The sequence below is a fragment of the Acanthopagrus latus genome, chromosome 3 (genome assembly GCF_904848185.1).
Source record: "Acanthopagrus latus isolate v.2019 chromosome 3, fAcaLat1.1, whole genome shotgun sequence".
NCBI classification, from domain to species: Eukaryota; Metazoa; Chordata; class Actinopteri; order Spariformes; family Sparidae; genus Acanthopagrus; species Acanthopagrus latus.
This window is the reverse complement of record NC_051041.1, coordinates 4,445,781-4,473,361: the sequence shown is the minus strand read 5'-3', so window position 1 is coordinate 4,473,361 and position 27,581 is coordinate 4,445,781. Positions and strand designations below refer to the sequence as shown.

General features: G+C 42.9%; 1 protein-coding gene across 24 annotated transcripts in view; it reads left to right on the top strand.

Moving 5' to 3' along the window:
* The window catches only part of macf1a (microtubule actin crosslinking factor 1a), a 218,798-nt gene that overhangs the window by 95,891 nt on the left and 95,326 nt on the right, over positions 1 to 27,581 (top strand). For 9 of the 24 annotated variants that reach the window (XM_037092891.1, XM_037092890.1, XM_037092882.1 and 6 more), the window contains exons 1-11: positions 14,746 to 15,960; positions 21,659 to 21,825; positions 22,136 to 22,248; positions 22,778 to 22,884; positions 23,387 to 23,506; positions 24,363 to 24,458; positions 24,922 to 25,049; positions 25,236 to 25,329; positions 25,816 to 25,970; positions 26,620 to 26,923; positions 27,354 to 27,482. In XM_037092891.1, the coding sequence (XP_036948786.1) occupies positions 14,746 to 15,960; positions 21,659 to 21,825; positions 22,136 to 22,248; positions 22,778 to 22,884; positions 23,387 to 23,506; positions 24,363 to 24,458; positions 24,922 to 25,049; positions 25,236 to 25,329; positions 25,816 to 25,970; positions 26,620 to 26,923; positions 27,354 to 27,482 (2,628 nt within the window). Of the gene's footprint in view, positions 1 to 2,596; positions 2,687 to 3,243; positions 3,346 to 5,182; positions 5,261 to 6,742; positions 6,836 to 14,413; positions 15,961 to 21,658; positions 21,826 to 22,135; positions 22,249 to 22,777; positions 22,885 to 23,386; positions 23,507 to 24,362; positions 24,459 to 24,921; positions 25,050 to 25,235; positions 25,330 to 25,815; positions 25,971 to 26,619; positions 26,924 to 27,353; positions 27,483 to 27,581 lie in introns of those variants that run through there. The other 15 variants (XM_037092904.1, XM_037092903.1, XM_037092892.1 and 12 more) reach the window with 4 other exon arrangements.

The window sequence follows — 27,581 nt, the reverse complement described above, 5'->3', positions numbered from 1 at the left end:
TTTATTTTTTTTTTTTTTTTAAGCGTCAACCTGTCTGCCTCAGAACTGTAAAGTGTTGCTACACATGACCTATTTGGGGTTTTAGATGACATTTGGGGTTTGAATGACATTACTAATAGCACATCCTCAATGCATTGAGATAGATGCCATGATTCATCCTGCCACCCAGCAATAGTTGTCAAATAAAAAAACATATTTGTACAATTTGTGAAAAATAATATAAAACATTTGAAGCTTTTTTAGTTGAACAAAGGTGTTAAAATGATCCAGATATTTAGTCTGACCCAGATTTGTTCAGTGCATCAGCACAGTTCAGTGCAGCGCTGTTGCCCAGGTGTCGTCAGCTTGCCTGCGGTCTTTAACATTACCTCTGCTGTGGTCCTGAAGGCATCTGACAGCTGCCGTCACTTCACATCAGACACAGCTGGTTGTGTGTGACACATCTCTTAAGACCCACATATATGCACAACAAACAAAGCTACACATCCAGCTGGGTGTCAGAGAGCAATTTCACATACAAGATACATACAGATTTTGCAGCACAGTAGTGAGTATCACACACTGGAGTCTACTGTACACTTTTTTGGTGTGTTGTGTCATGCAAGGGGACTTTCTGATGGGCCATCTTTGGACACCCATGGAAACAAACAAATATAAACATCAAAATTTCCCTTGATAGGCAGGATGTTTGGCTCTGCGGCTTGCTGTAATAGAGGTACACAAAACTGCTCAGAGCAAAGAAAATAATAATTTTAAACATTGTTCTAGGCTTGGTCAATAATCATCATTTATTAGAACTATCCTTTTGATAAGGTTTTGTTGGTGGTGGTAGTAAGGATCAATTATTACAGGAAACCAGTGACACTGTCCAGATGATAAATGAATGGAAATTAGTAGAACAGGATTTTTTCAGGGGTTTGGTTTCATTTCAGATCAGAGGGTGGGCTTCCAGTAAGAGAGACAAACCACTCATTCAACCCAACTTGGAACCGTGGGCCTGCTTTGACACATTGAGACACAATTAGACAAAAACAGCACCTCATTTCCAGTCAGTGTTGAATGCACCATCTCTTCCCGCCATCTAATTAACACATGTCCCATCAGCTCCCTTCTAAAACAGCTGATGTCAACTGAGGATGCAGAGAAAGAGGCAGCAACAGAAGGGCGTGATGTGACACCGATGAGCGAGGAAGAGGAAAATAGATATGGGAAAGTAAGAAAAGAAGTTATTGAGGACAAGTGGAGGGATGTTGTTACTTTTGTAGTTGCAGTCAGATAATTTTGGCTCTGACCTCAAGAGAAACTGAAAAAAGCAAATAAACATCTTTATTTTAAATAAACATAAAGACAGTTTTTAATGTATATTATTAAACTCATAACTTAGAGACTGAAGACATCCAGTGCTTACTCTCTCTGTCTACTCTTGTGACAGTCTTGCCCTCTTCTGGTGTAATGTGGTAGCACAGTTTCTTGTCCTGAGGCCAGGACTGCAGCAAAACTTTTATCAGTGCAGGTGCAGCGTGAAAAAGGGAAAATCACTGTAATGCGGGTGGACATGTGCCCTTGGTTGCCTCAGTGGATCTGCATTTTTGGAGCACCAATTTTAAAGCACTTTAGGTGGAAATGTTTGACCTTTGTTGCGTGCCAACCCCCCTCTGCTGCTTACCAATGAAGAAAAATAACTAATTTACAAAAGAAAACCTTTTCCCTTGCTAACGCTTGATGTGCTGTGCATTTCTGCAGCTACTTTATGGTTCTTATTGGGTTTTTTTTTCTTTGACAAGCTGCTGAAGTAGAAAGTAGCTTAGATAGAAGCGACCCAGAAACAAGCTCTTTTTAGTCATATCTTTGTATTATGCCTTTGATGCAAACGTTTGCAAATAAACAAATGCAAACAGTGTGTTTGTATTTCATAATTCATTGTCATTTTTTACTTATTTTTGGTTCTCCTTTTATGTAAGAGAGCAGGTGTGGAGGCGAAGTTTCTCACCATCATCAAGTTGAAAATAAGGTCTCATAAACAAAAATACAACTACAACATTTCAAACTGAAGTCCTTTGATTCACACAAAAGATGGAGAAACTATGACGTGATGAACACTATTTCTCTGCAGCATTCTCTGTCTTTCTGAGTGTCCCACTTTCTCACAAAAAAAGCTCTGTTGCTGATCAGGCTGCTGAGTCACAGTTTCAGCAGCGGTCGCCAGCGGTGACAACCCACCCCCACCCCAATCATTGAGAAGGGGATGTCATGGCAACAGAGACAAGAGGCCACAGCTGGTGCTCCGTCTCTGTAGGCCTGGCAACCGCTGTCAGCAGCCCTGTCAGCTGTGGGGCAATCGGGATGCAGATGTCAGTAGTGTTGAGTCAACAGAGGGATGATTAGAGTGTGGAATTAACTTTTTTTTCTGTCTCTCTCTCTCTCTCTCTCTCTCTCTCTCTCTCTCTCTCTCTCTCTCTGTCTCTCTCTCTCTCTCTCTCTGTCTCTCTCTCTCTCTCTCTCTCTCTCTCTATGTTTCTCCCTTTCCACTCTTCATTCCTCCTCCTTGACGCTTCCTTCTCCCTTTCTTTTTTGCCTCCGTCATTCCCTTTCTCAGGTGAGGAAGCACATCACAGACCTGTACGAGGACCTGAGAGATGGACACAACCTGATCTCCTTGCTCGAGGTCCTCTCTGGAGTCACCCTGGTATGGACTTTTATTTCTCTCTCACACTCACCTGCACAAACACATGACTGTTGTGCCATTTATTATTCCAGGTGACTCTCTGCTCCAGGCTGACACACTATTGATGGCAAAGTTGAACAACCTGGCATTTTATCACCAGTATGTCAGTAAACAGAGTTGCATCAGTTTGAGCTCCAGCGGTCTGACTCATGCCAACACGATGATGTAAGAGTCTTAGTCCTGATTCTGACAGACAGGCAGGCCCACCACGTGACGCAGGCTGGTTTAGAGGCAGACAGGTAGACTAACAGAGACAGACTGCTGACTCTTGTCTAAAACAGTGCACACACTGCTTCTTTCTGACACCGTCACCTTCATGAACAATGATCTCTGTGTGAGAGTTAAACTGACTTTGTGTTTAGGTGTTAATTTTTCATTCATTTTCAGTCATGGTATATTTGTCCCCTTCTTTTATGTGCTTCCACCCTCTTTTATTCTGTCGTCTGTCTCACACTACATCTCTTCTTCCTGTTCCTCTCTCTTTCTGTCTCCCATTTCCGACCCTTCTGTTACCATAGCAACAGAAGAGCGGCCCTTCATTGAAAAGGGCATACGCCTCGCGGGCCCCTCCTCTCATCTTGCTGGGAGTGGAGGATGAGGAGGAGGAAGGAGCTCAGGGAGTATGTTCCAATCAAACCCTCGTCCCCCTCCACTGCTCACTGTTTCACTTCTGACCTTTGACCCTTCAGCTTTACCCTCTGGCCCATAGGTGGAGCTGTGGGGCTGCATGAGAGTGCTGTGCCACTGATCTCTGACCAGCATACCGGGCTGTACATGACACCATATAATGCTGTCTTACTGTGTGACACGAAGGCAATCATTTCTGTTGGGTGACAGCATCATGACAAATGTTTTGATGTTTATTTTATGTTATAAATGTGTGTTCCTCTACAAACAGACAGAAAAGTTAAAGGTCACCAGCTTTAGAATAAATACTTGGCTTTAAGTTCGGAAAAAAGTTTTCACCATAAAGATTTGAAGTTTTCACCCAACAATGCCCTAAAACAATTTTGCATGAATTGCACAATGAAATGTAGCTTAAATATCATCATACACACAGTCAGACACACCTTTTTTAAAAATGCGATCTAATGCAACAGCTCAGCCATAAATTCTACCTTTACAACATTCAGTTTTGATCAACAATGTCAAAGAGTGTTGAGTTGGAGCTCATTATACTGAGAGGTGTTTCTAATTTTTTGTCCACCCGTATACAAGCCAGAGAATATTAGAAGCACATTTTAATGTAATGCAGTCTGGTACAACACATCACTGACACACTAACACAACCTTGAATAATACACAGAGTTGACTTAACCTCATCTGTCAGTGTCAGCAAAAACTGAGCATCATAATCTTCTTAAATGAAAGTTTGTGGTAAATCTGTTGTTGTATTTTATATGACATTGCAGTAGATCATACCTAATAAAGCAACCAGGGAGTGGATACTCAAAGGTTTTTCAACAGAATTTGCTGTTTTGATGCTATTATGTTTGACTCATAAAAATCAGTTGTGTTATTTGCATTAAAAAAAGGACACATTTGAGATACTGAAATTTCAGGACTGGACATTCAAATGAATAGATAGATTATAGATTTTTAGCATATTGATTTGTTTTTCATTCAGATCGATTGTTAGACCCATTAAGACATTAAGGGAACCACTAGAGTGAGCTAACAACAACAGTGCAGGTGGAGGAAAACATGAAATGGCACAAACCGTGTGTCTATTCACAGAATGTAAACAAATTAAAAACATACACCCATAATCACATACACCACCCTCTCCTCTCCTCTCCTCTCCCTTCCTCTCCTCTCCCCTCCTCTCCTCTCCTCTCCTCTCCTCTCCTCTCCTCTCCTCTCCTCTCCCCTCCTCTCCTCTCCTCTCCTCTCCTCTCCTCTCCTCTCCTCTCCTCAGTATTTTCTTGATGTGATGACTAATCCTGAGTGAACCTTCTCTTTACCAGCACAGTGTGAACCCACATCTGCATCCTGCACTCATGTTTTCTTTGCAGCAAGCGTGTGTTTGTTATTTTTTTCGTGTGTGTGTGTGTGTGTGCGTGTTTGTGTGTGTTTTCTCTCTTTCTCTCTCTTACACTAAACCTTTCTTCCCTCTAAACTGTAATCTGGGTGTCTGTTTATGAACTTTCAATGTTGAATCAATACAATGAGAAAAATGGTGTGATATGAAGTTTGCATTTTTCATTTTAAAGCAGCATGGTTTGAGTCATGTTTGCTCCTGAGTTCTGGCATGTCTTTAACGGCTCCTGTTGAAGACAGCGCCCCCTGGAGGACCATGTCATGTCAATACAACCATGCTGACTTCACTGCACTGTGGATTGAATTCAGCTTTATTTGCTCACTCACTGCTGCCTCTTGCATTTGTATCACTAAAAACTACTGACTTGAAAATCGTTACCTTCCCTTATAGTTTTTTCTCATTTCTTTTCTTTCCAGCCCAGAGAAAAAGGGCGAATGAGATTTCATCGACTACAGAATGTCCAAATAGCGCTGGACTTCCTCAAACAGAGACAGGTATGCACTCAAAGTAACACAACGTGGGGATTCATATCACTTCAGCTTCAGTGTACAGAATGACGTGGAGCACATGCAATATGAGTAATTGGAACATAAATCCTTGGGTTGTGTCTCGTCAAAAGGCACTCTTAAATCTATATCTTCATGAAGCATCTGACGGTGTCCCTTCTTAGTTTCTTAGTTTGGTTGTTGTATTTACATGCCTGAATAGGATCATATTTCTCTGTTGCCTGCCAGCAGGAGCCTGCAAGCAAGGCTCGCTGTGCTCACAAGCAGCTTATTAACTGAGTAAACAGTTGACAGTTTTGCTTATTTATAATCCCATGAGATGAGTCAGAGGAGTCAAAGCAAATATTGTTCCAGACCTGTGGCTGTAATCTGAATGAGGACAAACATGAAAGTTTGTGCTTACTTCCTTACTTTGTGCATTGTCCACAAGGATCTGAATAATTTGAAAAATATTATAAGTATTATTCCAGTCTGGCGTGACCCACGCTTAGTTCAGTGGTTCTGTATCCATAAATATGACAATGACTGAATGTATGACTAATTATGGTTATCAGTCTCTTGCACTTTCTGTAATTTAACATGTACAATCTAAAATCCTATCAGGTGGGAGACAATTAGATAAAAAGATTTTATCAAATGGGGGTCTGTTGTGTAATTTGTTTCAGTTTAGGAGTCCTTGTTTTGAAAAAGCACAACCACTGCTGTTGTGCATTTTGTTGTGTTAGGATTTCCAGGTATTAGCACTTGCTGACCATTAAAGTCCGTGTCAGCATCTTTCTTTGCACAGTGGCATACGTTGTTTCATAACTATTTGCCTTTTGGTGCAGTGGACAGAGTTGCATCTTCTTCTAACACTCATCCTGTAAATCTATATAAATGTACCAAACGTTTTACTGAAAATGTCTTAAATTAAGAGAGACAGGGCTATTTTAAAACAGTAGCATCCTCACCTTATTTTACATCCTTGTTGTATCTGCAGTACTGGGCAGATTCTGCATCTTTCATTGTTCCCTCTTGCCTGCTGATACTGTCATGGATTAATCTCTTTTACACCAACTCTGCATTTCTTCATTTACTCTGAATCTGCAGCTATTTCTCTCATTTAAGACACCTCATGTAGGTGTTAAATACTCTCAAGAACACATCTTTCTTAAATTGTGTCTCTCTGGTCTCGTTCCCTGGAGACAGCAGTGGCGGAGGACTGACCTCTCGTTCCTCTGAATCCTTTCTGGGTTTCACTGTAGACCTAATTAGACAGTAGCCTTGGTGGCTGGTTAAGCTCAAGCTACACAATATATCAAGGTCTCAGAGAGTCTCTCACACATAATGGGTTTGATATTTGGAGTTGAGGTCATTTTTCATCCTTAATATGCAGAAGTGAAGACGACTTGTGTGTTTTCTTCTCATTTGTCCAATTTGGTAATTTAGTAAACTAAACAAAAAAAAATCTTATATTTCCCCTTTTCTTAGGTCAAACTTGTGAACATAAGGAATGATGACATCACAGACGGGAACCCCAAGCTGACGTTAGGTCTCATCTGGACCATCATCCTTCACTTCCAGGTCTGTGCGCTTCACATGCGGATCTGTAGCTTCTGGCTCTGTGTTTCCTGTGTTGGACTTAATTAATGTTTATTTCAGTCAAACCAGCATCTACATATCTTCTTGAATTCTTAATTTGAAGCTTAATGGGCAGCTGAAGGTTCTAATATCCAGCTCTTAATGAAATAATACCTCTAATTGATAATGTACTAATTGAGTTATGGCCCAGAGCATTACTGCCGCGATACAATCTGGTTTATAAATGGATTGAAATGGAAACAAATTGCTCGAAATGTGGACTGTATTTCATGGCATCTCTGTCCAGCAGTTATCATCACTGCTAGTACAAGCTGAGCTCTGTGTGTGTGTCTGTGTGTCTGTGTGTCTGTGTCTCTGTTGGCAAACAAGTGTTAACTTATGAAACAGAGGAGGTTGCTTTTTTTACTACTGACTGGAAAAAAGAAAGTGTGTTTGTGTATGTTCATGTTCTTCCATGGAATCTCTGAGCAAGAAGTGCTGTTGAGTTTTAAGTGTTTCCTGCCAATATTATGGTTTACTTCACGGTCTAAAGTGAGAATGTACAGACAGCTGCTCCCGCTGAGGACGGAGAAACCTGCAGTCTTTTCTCATTTTAGTTTATGTACAGTATTTCTGTGAGTGTTTCTATCTGTGTTGGTGTTCTGAGTCTGTGTTATGAAACCTCCTCTTGTGGGCCCTTACAAGAAGTCATCCTTAAAAACGTCACATGAGGATGCTGACTTCAATTTGGCTGTTGGACAGCTCATGCATAAAGAGAACATACACAGGGAACCGCATGTTCAATCTCAAGGCTTTCATTTAAACCCTGATCCTGGATTTACAGTTTATTCCTGTATATCAGGCATATGTGTCTTTGACTGAAATTGTCCCTTTAAAAACATGTCGCCTGTGGGCTTGTGGTGCTCCATCAGTGCGGAGAATAAATCCTCATTAACCCAGGATGTTGGCAGCTCTGGAGTTGGACCAAGAGTTTATGTGCAAGGACTGCACCATGTAGACTCTGATTATCAGACAAGATATATACTGTATTGTACCATCCATATGGATCAGGGGTTAATCTAAAGCTGTATACAAACAGTGGGTAAAAGTGCTACACAGTAAAAGACGAAAGAAAAAAAATTGTCAGAGACTTTGATGGCTTTCAGCTGCAGGTTCTAAATGAAGAAAAATGTCTAAATACTGTGTTATTAATACTAGGAATTAAGTGTTGTCTGAAGTGCAGTGTGTTTATTCTGCAGTTAGTCATTTGAACTGTTGTGTTTTCTTTTTGGTGTTCCTGGATGGCTGTAGCCTGCAGACAGGGTTGTACTCTGTTGAAATCATTACAGCGGGTCTCACATCACCGCTGTGTCCGAGTCACACGTGACAGCTATGTAACAGACAAAAGCAACTTAATAGCAAGACTTTTAAAAAAGACCAAAACTTCCTCAGCTTCTCATTTTCTCCCCTATGATGTGTTGCTGGAACAGACTGCTTTTTAGTCCCAATGATTTCTGATAAGGTCATGAAACAGTTGTTATTGCAATGGTTGACCACTAGCCCGTGCTGCGATGTGACCCTCAACAAGGTGACACTACTAGCTGGTTGCTATGGAAACAGTAGTGCATGACACCCTGGCAACCGTTTCAGTGGGCATGACTCAGCAGAACATGGTGTTACAGAGAGAGAGAAAGGTGGAGGGAAGACGTGATGCAGGAGGAAGTCTTGCTAGCCCAAAGTTGATGGACAGGACGAGGGCGGAAACAAGCTGCACAAGTTCTGGAGGGAAATCAAAGATGGAAAAAAGAATAAGTGGAAAGAGGGGATTGGCCTGCAGAGCAGCAAATAGTTTTGTAGTTTCCAGAGTTCACTGAGTTCAGAAGATGACGACAGTTTTACATTAGAGCTGCAGTGAGAAACTCCAGTCACACAGAGCTCTGTGTCCCTGCAGTGGGTTGCAGTTCAGTGATTATTACTGGAAATGCATCATGTTGTATCAGCAACATGTGCTCCAAATGATACTGTATTGACTGTCATCTCTTGCACACATATTAACACTCATTGTTGAAAATCTTTGAAAAGAACTGCTTTTAGTGCAATACTCAAGATTTTTGTCACAACATGACTATGAAGATTAAGATTATGCGTTTACACAAATCTTTCAGTTATACGGTGCATTACAGCAGAAAGCTGCAGAGTTAATCCTGCAGCCACTGCAGTTTTATTTGCCATATTTCACTCAATGTCAATGTGACACAAATATCCACTGTTACTGAAATATGTGACCCAAATCAGTGGAGAAATCTATAATTTCCACATCAGTCCCACCGGCCGCTGTGGTCTGATGTTCATGATGATGAAGAAGCCATTTCTGGAAACAAGCCTGCAGGTCTTTGTGACCAGGACATGTATGTGCCAATGAGTGACTCAGCACATCAGCTAATTATAGCAGCTTACTCAGTGAGCTATCATTTTTCATTTGGGTTATGACTGTTGTTAGTCATTATTTCACTGGCACATAAAGTTACAGATGAGGTGGCTGCTCAGTGGCATATCACTCTGTCAGCTGGCTCTGACAGCCTGCCTCCTCAGCAATCCTGCTCAAGCCAAAGAGCTTTAAACACAGGGTTTTTTTCTCCGTATATCTCCTGCAGATATAGTGAAACCTTAATCTTTTTTGCAGGATGGTGACCGTAGCTTTCGTAGCTTTAATTTTGCTTGTAGAATCATACAGACAGCTTTCTATCGACTTTTCTAGGTTCCACAGTTCAAAACATTACCATGTTTTGATTAATATCATTATTGATTTTACATTTTCATCATAATTGGGGATCAAACCTGAATGGCACATAGTGTAAATGTCAAATACTACTACAGCTCTGATGATTGTCTGTTTTCACCCACTTTCTATGATAGAAATGAATCAATCTTATTACTTGTCCTTAATTGTTCAGCTGCTCCCTAGTTGACCATGACTGCAGTTACTCAGTCAAACCACTAGGTGGCACCAGCTCAGTATACTTATCCCAGTGTGAGACGTCCTGTTTGTGGGCCCTCCTCCTGCTGCACTGTGTCTGACTGTGAATGGATAAACTAGCTGTACGTCACTGCCAATTACTTGTGATTTCATTTCTGGTCTGGTGAAGAAATTCATTACTGTTTCACTGAGCTGCTTCAAGGCAGAATCATCTGGTGGAGTCACTTTATTGCTGTTGTTCCTTGTAGTAATTTAACCCTGCAGTGCATCAATCAATCACCATCTGTGTCGGTCCAGACTGATTTTGTGTAGACAGTAGTAGTGCAGATGCCCATTTTAAAGTGATTCAATTCCTTTAAGTGAATGTTGTTCTCCACTGTACCACTATGCCAAGACAGTGCAGGTGTTTAAGCATACATCCAGAGCTTAGTTAACTCCTAAATAATGCTCAAGTGCTTGAAGAAGCCAGAAAGATCTACATGCAGCGCCATAGTGAAGTATGCTTTTTGAAGTAATTCATTTTTCCGAAATGGTCAGAATTGCGTGACTTTTTTTTAAATGTTCCCTCCAGAATAGTTGTGGGATTAAAGAATTTAAAGACTCAGCCTTTTAAAGCTATACTGTTTTCAGATGGAGCCTGAATTATGATAATTAAAATCTCAAGATAAATAACTGCTTCAGTGAAATTATTGACTAAAGAGCTGCTAAACATATGATCAAAGGTCTTCTGAAGGTCCAGCATGCAGTGGTTCAGATGAAGGTTGCCATCTGATTACGACAGCTCATGATGACGTGTAGCCACACTGAAGGGATAAAAGCCTCTGGGACTTGATTAGTGCTTTTCTCCCATTGGTTCAGTCCTTTCCATGTGTGTTGGTGTGGAGTGTTCTCATGTGCTTTTCGGTTAATGAGTGAAGATGGATTAGCTTTGCTTTTCAACCACTTGAGAGCGCCGCCTGTTAGTGGTCTCCATCCATATCTGTCTCAGTGAAAACATTCGCCATACATTAGCCACTTTACTGCATATGCAAAGTATCATGAGTTCATATATCTGCAGTGTTGGTGCCACCCAGTGATGAATTCCCTTCTGCTGCAGTGTTATAGCCATGCTGCTTGTGTACAGGATACCAAGTATGCATGAGCTCGACATGTGCTCTGTTTTTTTACATCCTGTGAAATAAGTATGCCTTCATGTGTAGGACACATGGATAAAATCTTCTGTCCTGGGATTATTTGTTTTCTGTGAACAGCCCAAAACCCAAATATACAATTTATATAATGACATAAATGATTTAAACAATGAATCCATCCATTAATACTCATTTCAGTATAGCACTCACCGTTTTCTGTTTTTCAGTAATCAGATAGAAAAGGACTATTTTAGGCTAATCCAGTGGATTGGTAAAATCCAGGTTGCTCATCCCCCTGATGCAGAAATCCTGCAAATTATATGTTGCCAATAAAAATGTTGCCTGCAGGGATCTGATACAGCCAGTGGTATTGAAAGCTCAGCTTATAGAAAAGTGTCTCATTTCTATTGACCCATATCTTTTTTTCTGCAATAAGTTGTGTGTGTCATACACATATGTGCTGTTTCCTATGTTTATGCTCTTGATGCTTTCTTGATGCAGCCTCCATCATCCCTTCCTGATTTTCTTCCTCCTTTCCTTTTCAACTCTGTCTTAATTCCTTCAAATCTCTTTCATCTCTCCCTCCATCTCCCTGCTCCTCTCCTTTTAACCCCAGAGCCTTTCATAACCTGTAGCTTGATGGACAGGATTGAAGGGAAGAGATGGAAAGAGAGTGAGACCAAAACAGACTGAAGTGCTTAAGCGCTTCTGATTTATGTTGCAGAGATGCAACAGTCTGATTTTGATTTGATTTCTTCTTGCTGTTTTCTGCCCGTCCCTGTTGCGGGCTGTCATTCAGGGACACTTTTGGGTCAAGTGTGTGTGTGTGTGTGTGTGTGCATGTGTGTGTTTGTGGCATAGAAAACTGCTCACTAACAGCCAAGCGAGAGAGAGAGAGAGAGAGAGACAGAGACAGAGAGAGGCAGGAGTAACGAGGAAGCGGATAGGAGGAGGGATCCAAGAAGGGAGGGGTGGATTGAGAGAGTGAGGGATTGAGCAGAAGAGAGTGTGAAGCTGCAGCAGCCGGGAGATAAAAGCTTTTCTCTCCCTCTGCCGGCGTCTGCGTGCAAGGGATACAGCAGAGGAGTGAAGCCAGCCGAGGGAGAGACGAGTCCAGGCTGCCTGCTGTCACTGGAGCTCCTGGCTTCGCCCGATCAGCAGGCCTCAAAACACAAACGCACAGCAGGACAAGACACACTCGTGGACACGTATGCAGAAGGGATCACACAGCTGACCAGGGGACCGCCCAACCTCGCAGGCTCACACACACACTCAGACTCTCTCCTGGACTGCCACACACTTGCCGTTTCTCAAGCCCCTACCGTATCAATCGGATCAATCCAGCCATGCTTGTCTGACGGAGCCACGGCTTGCTTTCAGCTGGAGACGCCCTGTGTTCCTGTTTTTACTCTATGCACGTCTTTGTTATTTAAGGGGACATGGAGTGCGGACCCTCTCGTCCTTACCTCTGCCGCTGTGCTGTGTGGAGTTCGGGACTGCCCTTCACTGGACACTGAATCCCTTTGGCTCTGTTCCAGATACACATCCGTACCTTAAGTAGGTCTGCTACTCGAACTGGATCTTGACGAGACCCGAGCTAAGTCGACAGAGGACCAGCTTCTTCTACCACTCCTCCTCCTCTGCCTCAGAGTCTAGCTCCTACCCCAGATGCCTCCTCTTGATCAGATCTAGGGGACATGCTGAGTTATTAAGACACAAAAAAGGCACAAGAGAGGAGAAAGAGCATGAGTCTTTTTCTCCAGCTTGCTGTGTTTCAACATAGGATATAGGCTAAGTACCCCCACCTCCTGCAAACTCTGGATTTTGTGAGGCTGTTGCATCGTCGCACTGCACCACCTGATGAAGGGGAAGCTTGCATGAGTTACTGGCAGACTGACAGCAGGACACAGGAGGTTTATGATTGGACAGTACTGCAACACATTTCTTCGCCAACTCTGGTCCTCAGGGAGTCTGACATTGAGGTGGGGGGAATACTGGTATCCTGGAGAGAGGCATGTTATGCTAAGCTGTCTGGGGAGCTTAAGGTGGAGTCTGTCTGGGCTCAGCTGCCTCCATATTCATACCGGCACCCTACTAAGGCACACAGCTGCATTTTGTTGGTCTCTGGACTACAAAAAGTTGATTCCACAGGTATCTGGCTGCCGTAAGTGATCATTGTAAAGACTGTGAACTCTCCTGCAAATCCGATAAATGGGAGAAATTAATGACAGTGATTTTGGATTCCAAGATATTGACAACAGCAGTCCCTTAAGAGTGGGAACACACACAAGCTGGAAGGATTGACAAATCACATGAGACAAAAGCTCAATGAGCAGGATAAATCGTAGGAGGATGACAGGGAGAAGCTTTGGGGCGGGAAGCCGATGCTCTGATTGAGTATTTAACAAGCTGTCAGAGTATTGGCTGAATCTTTTAGCAATCTGTGGCAGCATTGGCTGACTGCACACTATCTCTCACCCACAACCAATCTGGATACTGTGCTGCCTCGGCAGAATGAGACACCAAGCTCGCTGTTACTACAGGACGTATTGATAGCATCACCGTTAATACTACTTCCACTACGAGCAGCGTGACAGATAGGATTCCTACTGATCTCTGTTTTGTGGCCAACTTGCATCACAGATCTTACTTCTCTCCTCTTGCACTGCAATAACATTACCACAGCAGGAGGGAGGTATCATTAATTCATGACCTTAGATAGCTGTTAGATCTGCGTGTAGATGGAGCTCTTGGATTACACCGGCACCAGGAACTGACAACGGATCTAAACATCGCTTTGTCTGTGGTTTATCGAGAATTGAAGGAGGAAACTCAATGTGAATGGAATTGTAGCAGACAATGGCATTGTTTTTCTCAAACTGAGTAGTAGTCACCTCCCATCTCCAAGGGAATTATGGCATTGAATAGAGAAGTTAGTTGAGACAGTTTCTGATTCCAGCACTCTCAGAAATCCTGCAGTACGTACTGCACACACCCAGACTTTCACACTTCATTCTCATGTCACGCACAGACACATGCAGTGTGTGTGTGTGAAGCAGCTGGTGCTTCATTAATGGGCTGAATAACACTGGACTGCACTATATTTTTGTCTCTCCCACACTCATTATCCTGCCTGACACACTGCCTTATACCAGGTAAGCACTCACCTGTCAAAAGCCTGGTGATAAATCAGACACCTGACCCTAAACGAATTTATTTTCCTCCCACATGCGGCTCTGCTGATATAACTGTGTCCTCGTGTCCTTGACTGCAACCACAAGTCTTCTGGGATCAAGGAAAAGCAGCCGGCTGCCTGCACATTTACAAACACTGTTAAAGAGCAGGGCCCTTGGAGAGAGCAGGGCTGGCACTGCCTGAATCCAAGTCAGGTGAGGTGAAGGAAAAAGGAAGGACAAGGGGGAGCTGGGATACATCAGCATCGTGACTGAACCAATAACTGCCTGAGGAGACGTTCCCTCTTTCTTGTGACAGCTCCTACCATCCATCTTCTTATTCACTGGGTTGTATTTAAGATGGTGCAATGGAAAATGGAAAGAAACCTGCTCTTCCTAACTTCACACTGCTCACAGGTGTCAGATTAACAATGGAGCCGTCAGTCACTTGCCAGCCAATCTGAACATTTTCTCTCGAGTGTTTTTGTTTTGTATGGATGGGACTTTGCTCTGAATCAACTGGAATAAATGTTCATAACTAAATGAACAATAATTTTGAATTTCTGATGGATTAATCGCCTGTATTTGTTGTGATTTTATTTTTACACACTGTTCTCTGTCACCATCAAAAACATGGGGAACTCCATGGGTTGTGTCCGGCCTCCTCAGGAGGGGCAACTCAGAGGAGCCCCTCCGCTTTCACCAAAGAAGCGCCTCCGTTTCAGACGTAAGCACAAGGGCAAGAAGAACAGGAAAGGAGAGTCAGACCTGGAGGACTCCGAGCGACGAAGAAGCCATGAGCCAGATGAAAGAGAGGAGGAGGAGGAAGATGATGACGAAAAGGTTACCGTGATAGAAACAGCAGACTCAGATTTTAGCAGCAGAGCTCAGACTCTCATAACAGTGCCTGACAGCAAGTTGATTCATTCCAAAACTAATATACACAGCAATACCCTTTCCCCTGGCTCACTGAGTGCCAATGTAGGGGGGCTTTTAGGCAGCAGACTACTTGAAGTGTCCCCCAAGCCCAGCCCAGCCTGGAGAGGGGTTTTTTGCCTTCCAGGGGAGGAAGACACTGTTAGTGCCATCATAGATGTCTCCAGCATCCCAAGCCAAACCACAACCACCACACCAGTCAACACGGCTCCAGCCCTGGGCAGCACCACTCCAGGTGGAGGGAGAGTGTGCCGTGTTAGGGAGAAAGTCCAAGGGGTCCTAGAGAAACCTTGGATACTCCGACAAAAGAAGGAGAAAAGGGACAAGGGGAGGCTGGAGAGAGAGGAAAAGGTGGATGATGGGGTAAAAGGAGGTCCAGAAGGAACTTTACGAGTGGACAGGACACCTTCAGGGAGAGAGCGCAAAGGTGTGGTCCATATCCGTGAGGTGGATGGTAAACTGTGCGTGGTGAGGACAGTGTACCCCAGTGATTTTGGATCTCCGGTGTGGAGGGGTGAAAGTGACAGTGAGGTAGATGTGTACAGAGAGCCAAATGCCCCTTCTCCAGTCACAGGGAATATTCTCAAAGTCCAACTGTTGGAAGTGGACAAAAGTAGAGCTGGCACGTCTGCAGTGGATTTTCCTATGTCCTCTAACCAAATGCGGACTCAGGAGACTATGCTTGTCAAGGGATTTAACTTGGATACTCCAGGTCGTGCTCTAGAGCAGTCTTCTCTGTTAGAGTCAGGATACGCCAGTGACCTGCCACTGACTTCTCCAGAAACAGCGGGCACAACTCCCAGTCAGACAGACTGGGGAGGGCTGACCAGTAGCTCCTCAGAGAGACTGGACTCCATGATGGAGAGTCCCCTGTCAGTGCAGACACAGGCGACTGTAAAATACCTGCCACAGGTACACTTTCTACTTATCTCTAAGCCTATCCTGTGTCCATGCATCAAATCTGTCTTCTGTCTTGAAGAGTTTTACTATGATTGTTTTATTAATCCAGAGATTCCCAAACCCTGGGCCACTAACATGTTCTGCTTTTCTTGCCATGACCTGCTCCATGCCGCCTCTGATTGGTTGGTTTGATTAGGTTGAGGGATGAGGAGTGAGATTGATTAGGGTTAGGGTGGGAACATTAGGTTAAGCGCTCAGAGGTACAGGAGCACATTTTGTACAATCTTCTGAGTTTCGTATAGACTCAAATATTTGGCAGATTAATCCGCAGTGGAAGTAATTGTTAGTTACTGCTCTACTCTGGACGTCTGCAGTATTATTCCTCTCCTGCTCCTAGACAGATAATCACTGATAATCACTCACTAATCACTTTTAGGACTCCAGAAATATCCAGCAGTAGCAACTGACTACAATTCTTAAAAGACTTTGTTCCATAGGATTTAAATTATGTTTGAGCAGTGAGAATAAAGAAAATTTTAATTTACAAGTTATTCTTCTGCTTAACCATTTAAGTTGCAGGAAAATTATAACTGTAGTGATGTTTTGTGTAGTCTTGATTTTGTCATGCAGCTTGTAAACGTGGAGGTCTCTGGATCCCATTTTTCAAACCAGTGTTTTAAAGTGGTACAGACCGGCACACAAGTCGAAACAATTGGTTTGAGTGTGGCTTTTTGAAGGGTGCCTTTGTTGTCATTTGTGCACCATGTTTGTGGTCATGAAGGGTTATATGTGTGTATGTTATCAGCTCTTGAAAGGCACTATGCCTCTCTCCATTCTCTCTGTCTTTGTCCCCAGAGTCTAATCAACGCAGCACAGACTGCTTCTCCATCCGTCCTCCCCAGTATCCTTCTTCCCTCCCTCCCTCCTTTTCTTCTCAGGCGTCTCCTACCCTGGCTTATTTTCCTCAAACAACACAAACTCATCCACTCCTGACATCTGTCAGAGTGTGAGAGACAGACAGACCGGGTGTTCGTGTGTGTGAGAAAAAGGTCATTGCTTCAAATGACAGGGTGTCCTCTTGTTCCAAACTCAAACTTGTAATTTTCTACCAATTCACACACACAGTATAACTATGTTCTTCTGTCTGTGTTTGTCTCACTCTGGTGGGTTTGCTTGAAAAAGGTTACTTGGGGGTAAAATAGAAGAGTGAGATGGATTGCCATTACATTTTCCATTACTTTATTTAATTATTACATTTAAAAGGAAAATCTATCTTCAAGCCCTTTTGAATAAAAACAAACAGCTATGCTGCATTGCCATGTGACTCCCAACCAAGCTATTTTTATTCTTGTTGATATCTATTGAATTGTAAATGTCAAACTACAAGAGTATATTATTTCTTGCTCTCTCTTTTTGTCAATTTATAACAATTAGTGAGAAATTAACCCATCAGCGTTCAGTCAGAGATGACAGAGGCTTCTAAGACGATGAATATGTAGGGTTTTGACTTTAGAGCATGACTGAGTTAATCATTACTACAAGATTGTGGCCCTTCTTCTTCTTTGCACAGGAGGTGTTCACACTGAGGTTGTAGAAAATGTTTGGGGCTCACTTGAAATAATCTGAGAGGGAGTTTGTGTGCTAGGTTGCAGCTCTTCAGCCCTGCTTCACCTTGAAAATGAAAAGGCTGCTGCAGCCACTGCAGTGATGCAGGCGATGAACAGGCGCTGTTCACGATAGCTGCCACAGTTAGTTCAGTTCCCCTCCACATTATAAAAGCTGTACAGCAGCTGACATCATGTCATCTTGTGTTTAGTGCTGCATGTCTCACTTGATGCACAGTTGCTGAGTCATGAGAATGCACTAACAGTGATACTGTAGATCCCCAGGGTTCCCTGCTTAAGAGGGATTTTAAACGGGCAGTAATGATCAATACTGCTGTCTTGTGTGTGTTCTTGTGTTGAGAGTGGGATGTGTGGATGTGTCAGGATGCCTCTGTGTTCGGTCTAAAGTGCAGCTGCCCTTTGTATGTTGGTTTGTGAGACGCCCTTCTCTGCATAAAAAGGGATTTGAAATGCGCATTTATCAGTGAGACGGCTGATTCGCTGAGCCTCAAGGGGATTCCTACCACACATTAAACCCACCATTCATATTTTTATCCGTGTACCCGTCCAACTATGTCTGGAGCTATCTATCCATCACTGTCTATCCATCCTTCATCCATCCATCCTTTTGTTTAAGCACTTGGAGCCAGTTTTTACAGAGATACTTTTTGTTAAGCAACAATTAAACCCTCTTTAATCTTCTCTTCCTGTCCACCCTCCATTCTCCCATCACTGTTATCTCCCCCGTCCAACCCTCCCCCTCCTCTCCCTACAAACTTCAAAGAGGCCATGTTTCTAAAAGAGGCCTGGTCCAGAGCCCTTAGGGTGCCCCCAGTGGATCGTGGATGTTTGTGACTGAATCATGGCTGCACTGAATGCTGCTGCCACTTCTCTGATCTCAAACACATTTTGTATGGTTCTGTTCACTTTGTGTTATAATTATAATCCAGTGGCTGAATCAGACAGGTACATGCACACATATGCTTACACATCACATGTGGATGCAATACATCCAGCAGCTTTGCATAGATAGGTGTTAAGACTTACAGTAACACCATGACTTCAAACACGCACACACCTGCACACTATGTGATATGTATACTGTATGAATCCATACATTGTGGTTACAGAACACACACAACCCTTAACGCCTGTGTTGCTGACATTAACCTCATCTTGCCATGTGAGTGTGTGGTCTTTGCTTGCTGTAAATTCTACTTGGTGAAAATTATTCTTATTCTTCCTGTAAAAATACACAGGGATTTTTCACCTTGTCACATATGCATTCGTTCAGGCAGGAAGTCTTGTTGTGCTACTAATCTTGTAGTCTCCACAAGTCCTGGCTGTCTAGTCGAGAACTACAAGACAGAGAGACAGCTGTTAGACATCTGTTGTGTTGGGAGTCATTAGTAAATAAAAGTAAACAGTGTCCTCAGGTAGACTTAATTACGTGTTACTAAAACAGGGACAGCTGTGGCTCAGGAGAGAGAGCAGGTTGTCCAAAATCGGAACATCAGTGTTTGGATCCCCCGAATCCCTCGGCTACACATTGTGGTGCCCTTGGGCAAGATGCTGAACCTCAAATTGCTCCCGATGGCTGTTTCATTGGTATGTGAGTGGATGTGTGAACAACCAAGGATGGAATTCGTGGGGCGCTTTAGACAGAAAGCAGTGTATCGTTGCTGGCCTTGACACACCAAGCTCCCATCAACAAACTAGCAAATACCACAGCTGGTGGCCAACAAGCTTGTATACTCTGAGCCTGTGTGAAAGGAAATGCCTCTCTGCCAATATACAAACTGATTCTATGATCAAGCAGCATTTTTGACAGCAGTCTTGCTAATGTAATAGGTTTGAATCGAGAGTTCAGTGGGTGAAATTGTTGGCTTGGTGTGTCAGGACCTGCAGGCCTTTACTGTTTGTTTTGGGCTGTACGTACTAGTTGAATACCCTATAAGCTAATATAACTACACAGGTTATTAAACTAGTCTGCTAGTCAGTTGTTTCAATAATACAGCATTACAATTGACAGTTTTCAGTTTCCTTAAAGTAGACAACTTGTACAGTTTGAAACAGAGCACACAGAGGTTCTTGTTTGACTGTAGAAATATGTACATCTTTAAATTCAAGGTTCACATTATTTCACAGAGCATTTGTCTGTTCCTTATAGCCTCTCCCATCAAATGAAACTGATCAAAGTTCTGTACTTTGGTCATATGATAATGAGCTCCTTTTCACTGAAGAATCTGTTCTTTGAAGTTGGCAGTGAGATACAGTCAAAAGCTCCTGACAAACTGAACCCTGTGTTTAGAATATTTCATTCTGCTGTCAAAATCGGAGAACCTTCAAGACAGCTCCTAGAGAGTGAGATTAATATGTACTGTATATATACATATTCTGAACAAATGAACGGCAGACATGCACAACAGTAAGTGCCGGATGAGATACTGTTGCAGTGGGAGTGTAGGTTCTCTGTGCAGATGCAGCCCTCACACAAAAAGCTCTATCAATATTCAGATGGAGGATTACAGCTCTGTGCTTCCCTGCAAAGGAGGTTGTGGATGCATACAGAGAGACAGAGCTCTGCAGGAAAACGCATTTGAAGATTCCCATTCAAGCTACAACTTCCTTTTTTGCCTTTTAATATGTGTTCTCAGTGAGACGCAGAAAGAGATGCTGACCTGCTTGTTATAATACACACTTTATGGTGGATGACTGTGTCGGTAATGGCTGTTGGTTTTTCAGGTTGCCTGTAAGCATTCTTTAGCGCTGGATAACATACTGGTACATCTGACATTTTTTCTGTCTAGTTTGGTCTGGTTCATGAGAAACTTGTAACTTTATGCAGTTGCAAGTTACCCCCTCTCCTTCGTGGCTGGCCTTGGACTCTTTCTCATCTATTTTCCCTTCCTCGCTCCTCTCCCTCCCCCTCCGTGTCTTTTTGGCTGTTGCTGCAGTCTCCTGGCACGCACCGGACTTTCATACTGCTCTATATCAGCCGCAGGGAGAGAGACAGAGACAGGAAGACAGTGAGAGAGGGAGGAGTGTAGGACAGTAAGGGATGGCAGAAGAATACTGATGACAAGAACAGCAGCCAAGCACTGACAGTGACAACATGTACATCACTCTGCCTTTGTCACCGTGGACAGTGGGACCTTAACAGGGCAAATTGAGAGGAAGAAGGACGCTGAGGAAAAATGGCTTAAGTGGTCAGAACACATTGGTACAGTATCTGTCTCCATGGAAGTTTCTCTTTAGGCCTTTGGTAAACATGGACTGCATGTGCCTAAAGTGCTCTCAGGAGCTGTGCAAAGCCTACTCCTAAAATCTGACTGATAATGCAAAATCAATACTATTTGTGGTACATACGACCCGATCTCTGGTGTTCAATATAAGATCAATGAAAAATCAAGGGGAAATGATTCAACTAGGACTGACTTCAGAGGAGGCAGAGGATGAGAAGGCAGAGCAGATTGATCAGCATCTGAGGCAGAACAGATGAAAGAGAAAGAAAAACTGAAGAGACAGATCGGGGCTGGGGAAGGGGGGAGGCACGAGACAGAAGGAGATGAAGGAGAGGAGGCAAAGTGTTGGGGTGGGTGGGGGCACACGAGCTAATGAGCAGGCTAGACTGGAGATGATGGAGCGAGAATGAAAATTGGGAAAAACAGACACGTTAATATTGAAACACATAAAACCATTCGGATACAGAAAATGAATGAGAGGTTCGGAGGGAGACGACAGCTTGAATCAAAGTGACTAAAACCTCTCCAGCGTCTCATATATTCACAGCAGGCGGTTGTTTCTGCTGACTCATTGTGGCTGCGGTTCTGTAATGGGGACTTTATGTGAGAGTAAAGCTGGTTTTATTCTATTGTGTATTGGTATGATGAGACTGCTGCAGAGATGCCTCAAGATATTAATACAAGATGCAGGGGGATCTTTTAAGCATAAGCTGAATTCCTGTGATTTTGTACCATGATGGATTCTGCAATATAGCCTCAGAATTGTGGACTTTAGAAAATATCATTTTCTGTTTTCACCTTTTTGAGGAGAAATGGTGAATCCCAGTAGTAACCCCCGCTCTGTCTCCCTGTTCCCTCCAGATTTCAGAGATTTATGTGAGCGGCGAGTCAGGCGACCTCACTGCCAAAGAGAAGCTGTTAATATGGAGCCAGCAGGCAACAGAAGGCTATCCCGGCCTCCGCTGTGTCAACTTCACCTCATCCTGGAGCGATGGACGCATGTTCAACGCTCTGCTGCACAGATACAGGTAACAGGATGGACAGCAGGGAAACCTTTTAAAGTAGTCAGTGGTTATAAAGTCTGAATTCAGAATGGAGTTACTGGATTTTTTTCACAGTAGATGGTGGCAATAGTTGATCATCCTTCTCAGTGACACAAACTGAGTTAAACTGTTTGAGATTGAGATAATGCTTGAATGGTACTCAGAAAAACATAGGCTCAAATCTGCTCAAGATGAGACAACAAAATAGTGATCCAGGCGTGTTTAATACATTTCTTAATGGTTATTTTAGAAGAAGAAGGTGCACTAACACGTTCCATCTGTGTGTGATTTCCAGGCCAGACCTGATTGACATGGAGACGTTGTCACGGCAGAGTAACCGGGAAAACCTCGAGCAGGCCTTCGAGATCGCTGAGTCACTAGGGGTGACGAGGCTGCTGGACGCTGAGGGTGAGACTGTTATTCTGAATAAACAAACTGACCAACTGCATTCAGGGAAACACTGTGGCTCAATTTCTGACTGTCGTTAGGAGATAATACATAATATCAACAAACAACTGAGATTTGTCTAATGCAGCTCATGTCCACAGATTTCTAATAAAAGAAGTCAGCAACTACACATTATGTATGCTACTCATGAAGTTGTTGTTCTCTTGTTTCCAGCATTTATTTTGGAAGTGTGTCAACATTAGTACGTTGCAGCCATGACTGATGACTGACTAGTAAATAGTTATTTTTACCGCTCTAGCCTTCAGCTCTAGCTTCCTATATTCTGCCTAGATGTAAATACTCTAATTCTGTTTAACTGATGCTCCTGGTTGTAAAGCGAGTGTGGCTATTTTTTTTTTAATATCTTTGTATTTTGAGTTTGACATTTCTATTCATGGTTGGTTTAATTCAGGCCAAAAGGTGTTGATTTGGAGATCATCACAAGGTTTTCAGTTCTCTTTATTTAATTTCCTGCCTTCTTTCTCTTCAGACGTTGATGTTCCATCACCAGATGAGAAGTCAGTCATCACCTACGTCTCTTCCATCTATGATGCCTTCCCCAAGATCCCTGAGGGTGGAGAGGGCATCGCTGCAAATGTATGTCACATGTTTAGGTTTGAGCTCATTATAGATGTTGCATCTTTCACTTTTGACTTTGACTGTATTCCTTCAGCACACATGCATCCTCAGTAAAGATTGTCACATTGATGCTTTTGTGTTGTTCTTCAAAGCAAATTATGTATTTGTATTCATATCATTTGTCATGGTTGCTTCACTTATTTTTCATTTTTGAAATTCTTTTTAATTAGTTTTTTCCTTTCATCATTTCTTTTTTTTTAAGTTCTCAGCAGAAATGTATTATTCTCTTTTCTGTTTGCTATTCAAGTGTGCAACTTCTTGAGTAATGATGTGGAACTTTCAAATAATTATGCAATTTCATAGTCCTGTAGTCATCTATTATAAATGACTTTAGTAAAATGAAGCCGTTGTTGGTAAATTGTATTCATCAAAGTCTGTGAATCATAATATTTGATTTCCCATTGACTAATCACAAGGCTTATCCTCCTCCATCTCCTCCTCCTCTCTCCTTCATCATCAGGAGGTGGACCAGCGCTGGTCAGAGTACCAGTCCAGGTTCTCCTCTCTGCTCCAGTGGAGCCGCCAGCATACGGCCCTCATGGCCAACAAGAACTTCCCACAAAATCCTGTGGAACTCAAGGTGAGACCCCGAAATTGGTTTGATACAGAATTTTACTTTGAAGCCATTTATTTTCACATCATCTGCATGCAGTTTCTGCTTCATCTCTTTTAAATTATTAGAGTTTGTGTTGAAAAAGAGACGAAAGAAAGGGGGGAAGAGAACGCTTCAGGGTAGATAGCAACTCCTTCTTTTGTAGTAAGTTTGAAGGACCATAACCCTGGATAATAGCGCGAGTTCAACACTAAATCCTCTGAAATTAGTAACAGAGAGAGATAGGTGTATTATCCGAGGCATTGTAATCTAAATGATTTCAAAGCAACATGAATACTCTCTTTAAAAGGGTGAGAATTAAATCCATTTGTGTTTTGTCAGCTTCTGTCTTCAGTTTAAACAACAAGCAGCCAGGGAGAAAGAGAACTGACAGAGCAATTTCTGTTGAACCTTTAGAGAACATATACAGGGATGGAGGGAGGGGAGGAGGTGACGGGTTTGATTAAATGAACAACCGTATACTGAGATGGGAGGCGAGCGAGGTGAAGAATTCAGATTAAAAGGAATTAATTTGTAGGGAAGAGGCATGGTGTTGAAAAAGGGAGAGCACAATAATGTGAGAAAGGATGCTGCTGTGAGCGCTACAATGGCTGACAGGATGTCTAAAGGCCGAGAGGAAAGGAGGAGGAAGATAAAAACGAAGCAGTCAAATACGTAGCTTGACAGTTGAGAAACTGACTAATGACCGCCCAGAGAGAGAGGCTGTGATTACAAAGCTTACCCTCTGATGATACGTATTGATGCAGTGTTTGACCTTAAACAAAGCCTGAGATAATATTGACCCCACAGCACTCATCAGTAACTTCTGTTTCTCCTCCCTTAGGCACTTTACAATGAGTACGTCCATTTCAAAGAAACGGAGATCCCTGCGAAGGAGATCGAGAAAGGTCACATCGAACACCTCTACAAACTGCTGGAGGTGAGAAATGAACAGCGGGAGGACAGAGAAGACCATGAATGGAATAAAGGAGAACAGAGTGTAGAGTCTGAGGGGAAGGTGACCAACATTTGGCACCATGTGCAGAGCTTATTGTGAATCATGGGGTTCAGCTCAGGGGGACGAGCAGTATGTCTGTGAGAGCAGTTTTGTTATCTGTGCGATTTTTGGGAGTTGAGTCATACATTTTGTTCCCTGAGGCGAAGTCTTTTCCTCCGATCTGCTGTTATCAATGCAGCAGATTGTTTGATTGAACACAAACACACTCCTTTATCCTCGCTCAGCTGATGTTACCAGAGTGTTGGTCTGTGGTGTGATCACTCATGATTATAACTCTGATGTAATGGGGGATTTTAATGGAGTCTGTTAGCGTTTTACAGTGTGTGTACACTTCCACTGAAGCATGATGGGATGTTAAATATATACTCACCGTGTGTGTGTCCAGGTGTGGATAGAGTTTGGTCGTATTAAGCTGCCTCCGGGCCTCCACCCCAATGACCTCGAGGAGGAGTGGGGCAAACTCATCCTGGAGATGCTGGAGAGAGAGAAGGCTCTACGGCCAGCTGTGGAGAGGTACAAACACACACACTGATACACACACATGCACACAAATCCATTCAAACATCTACTTTCAGCAGGATGCGAATAATTACATGAAAAATGCTGATGCAACTCCTTGTGGTCAATTTCACATCAAGTGTGACTTTCAAGGACATGCTGTTTTAACCTCTATATATCTGTGTGTGTGTGTGTTTTCAGGCTAGAGCTGCTGCTTCAGAGGGCCAATAAGATCCAGAACATGGCTCTGGACTGTGAGGAGAAACTCACCCTCGCTAAGAACACACTCCAGGCGGTGAGTGCTGCACCTCCCATAGCTTACTTCCTTTCAATTTCCTTACACACACATGCAGGATCCTGGGGATTATGTTTGGTAAATGCTGGATAATTTGGTGTGGCAGTGTTAATGCGTACAAGCTGTAAAAGCAAGTGCCCCTCTGAGGCAATAAATATTCACTCACCACTCACCCTGCTTTCTGCAAACACAGTCTGGACTTAAACGTACTATATATAAACAGTCGGGCTTTCCTCTTTGTCTCTAACATATTTATCTTTTGAGGCTTAGAAAATTCAACCATCTCCATGTTGTCCATATAGTTGATGTAGTGTAATTCTAATTTGCTATATTTCTATTTCTACTAGTAATCCTTTGTTTCACTTTATTTGCTTGTTTACTAAATCCTTCGATAAACGCTCAACTTGCCGAGCTGTCCATAAGACAAGAACAGCCAGCAGACAAACAAGAACATTTTGATTAAAGCTTGCCTCCTCTGGTGTCCAGGACATGTCTCGAATGGAGAGCGGCGAGGCGGTGCAGTGTGAGAGAGAACTGGCCTGCTACCTGCAGGACTGCGAGTCTCTCATCAGACAGCTCAACCAGGAGCTCAAAGTCCTCCGAGATGAGAAATACTACCAGGTGGAGCAGCTGGCGTTCAGGTGAGTGTCGATGGTGTTCTGTAGAGGTGACCGACCTGGTTCACTCTAATATGTAATGAGTGTCCGGTGTAATTAATTAGTATAATACAGACAATTAGCAGGAATACAAACAGCTCATTATACTTAATGTTGGGTCAACAACTTGCATTGTGTTTAACATCAAATCCCATAATTATCTGCTACAGTTAATGTGCTCTGTCCCGCTGCTGTTTATCGAGTGTGTAAAAGTGCTCTGATGGGAATCAGTGGTGTGAAAAAATGATGAAAGGGAAACTCCATTTTGTGGCTCATCAGCATGCAGCTCCATGAGTTTTAGACTAACATTATGAGACGGAATGAAATGAACAACTGCCATTTTGTAAAGCCCTTTAATGCAACTATAAGCTTACCAGAAAACATGCATTTTAACAGGAACATACATTTTAAGATCATAAAAAGCACAGGAAAATATGCATTATTTGACCTTTTTGATTTTAGCAGTTTTCCCACTAAAATTTAAAGGTTAAATGCAGTCAGTGAGTTGGTAACACATTTTGATATTGATGCATGTCTGGCTTTATAGTGAAAGACCTTAAGAGAGCATCACTGTTGGAAATAAAAGTAACTGTCTCCCCTCCAGTAACTAAATGTTTCTGTCTGACATGACCAGAGTGTCCTGCCTTCAAGAGGAGCTGGTCTCCCTCAGACTGCAGTGCTCCAGCGTCTACAGGAAAGGCCATTTCTCTCAGGCGCTGGGCAGCATCGGGGCAGAGCACACCAGCCAGAGAGCCTCAGACAGCGGCCTGACACTGGGGCAGACGCTGCTGGGAGCTGTGGGTGCTGTGGGAGCAGTTGGAGCTGCACTCCTGCGACGACCAATGGCTCGCTCCCAGCTGGTGGCCATGTCCTCATCAGAGGACGAAGGAAGCCTGAGGTTCATCTACGAGCTGCTTGGATGGGTGGAGGAGACACAGGTCAGTCTCTGTAACACTGAAATTCAGAGAAGCAACTAATGATTATTTTCAATATCAGATCATTTTTAGTTAGTAAATGAAATGTCAAGATATAGTAGGAGAGTGTCCCAAAGATATTTAAGAATTTAAATATGATGAATAACACAGAAAAGCCACAAATCCTCACATACATGAAGCTTTTGCTCCGTCCCATATTTTAACAGAATATGTAAATGTCGTGAAGAGGATTTTAGATTCACTAAAAAAATCGAATCTCCATTCAATAGGCTTTAGAGGCTTGACAACACATGCATCTGAAACTTTAAAGACCTTGAAATAAAGCAATTAAATAAAAAGAGCAAAAAACTGTCGAATATTTTTTTTTATCTGTTGGATAAAAATATCAAAGTTTTTGGAGCCCTGTTCATCTTTGTTTCTGTGTTTGTCTCAGGAGCTTCTGGAGCGTGCCGAATGGGGCGCAGACCTTCCCACTGTAGAAAACAACCTCAAAGAGCACAACACCATACACACTGCAGTCGAGGAGCTAATGAGCAGCTTACAGGAGGCACGCAGCTATGAGGTACACACACACACACACACACACATCACTTATACATGAAGACAGACATCATTCTGCTGTGAGTTGTTCTTTGTAATGGAGCTTTACTGTCTTGTCCCT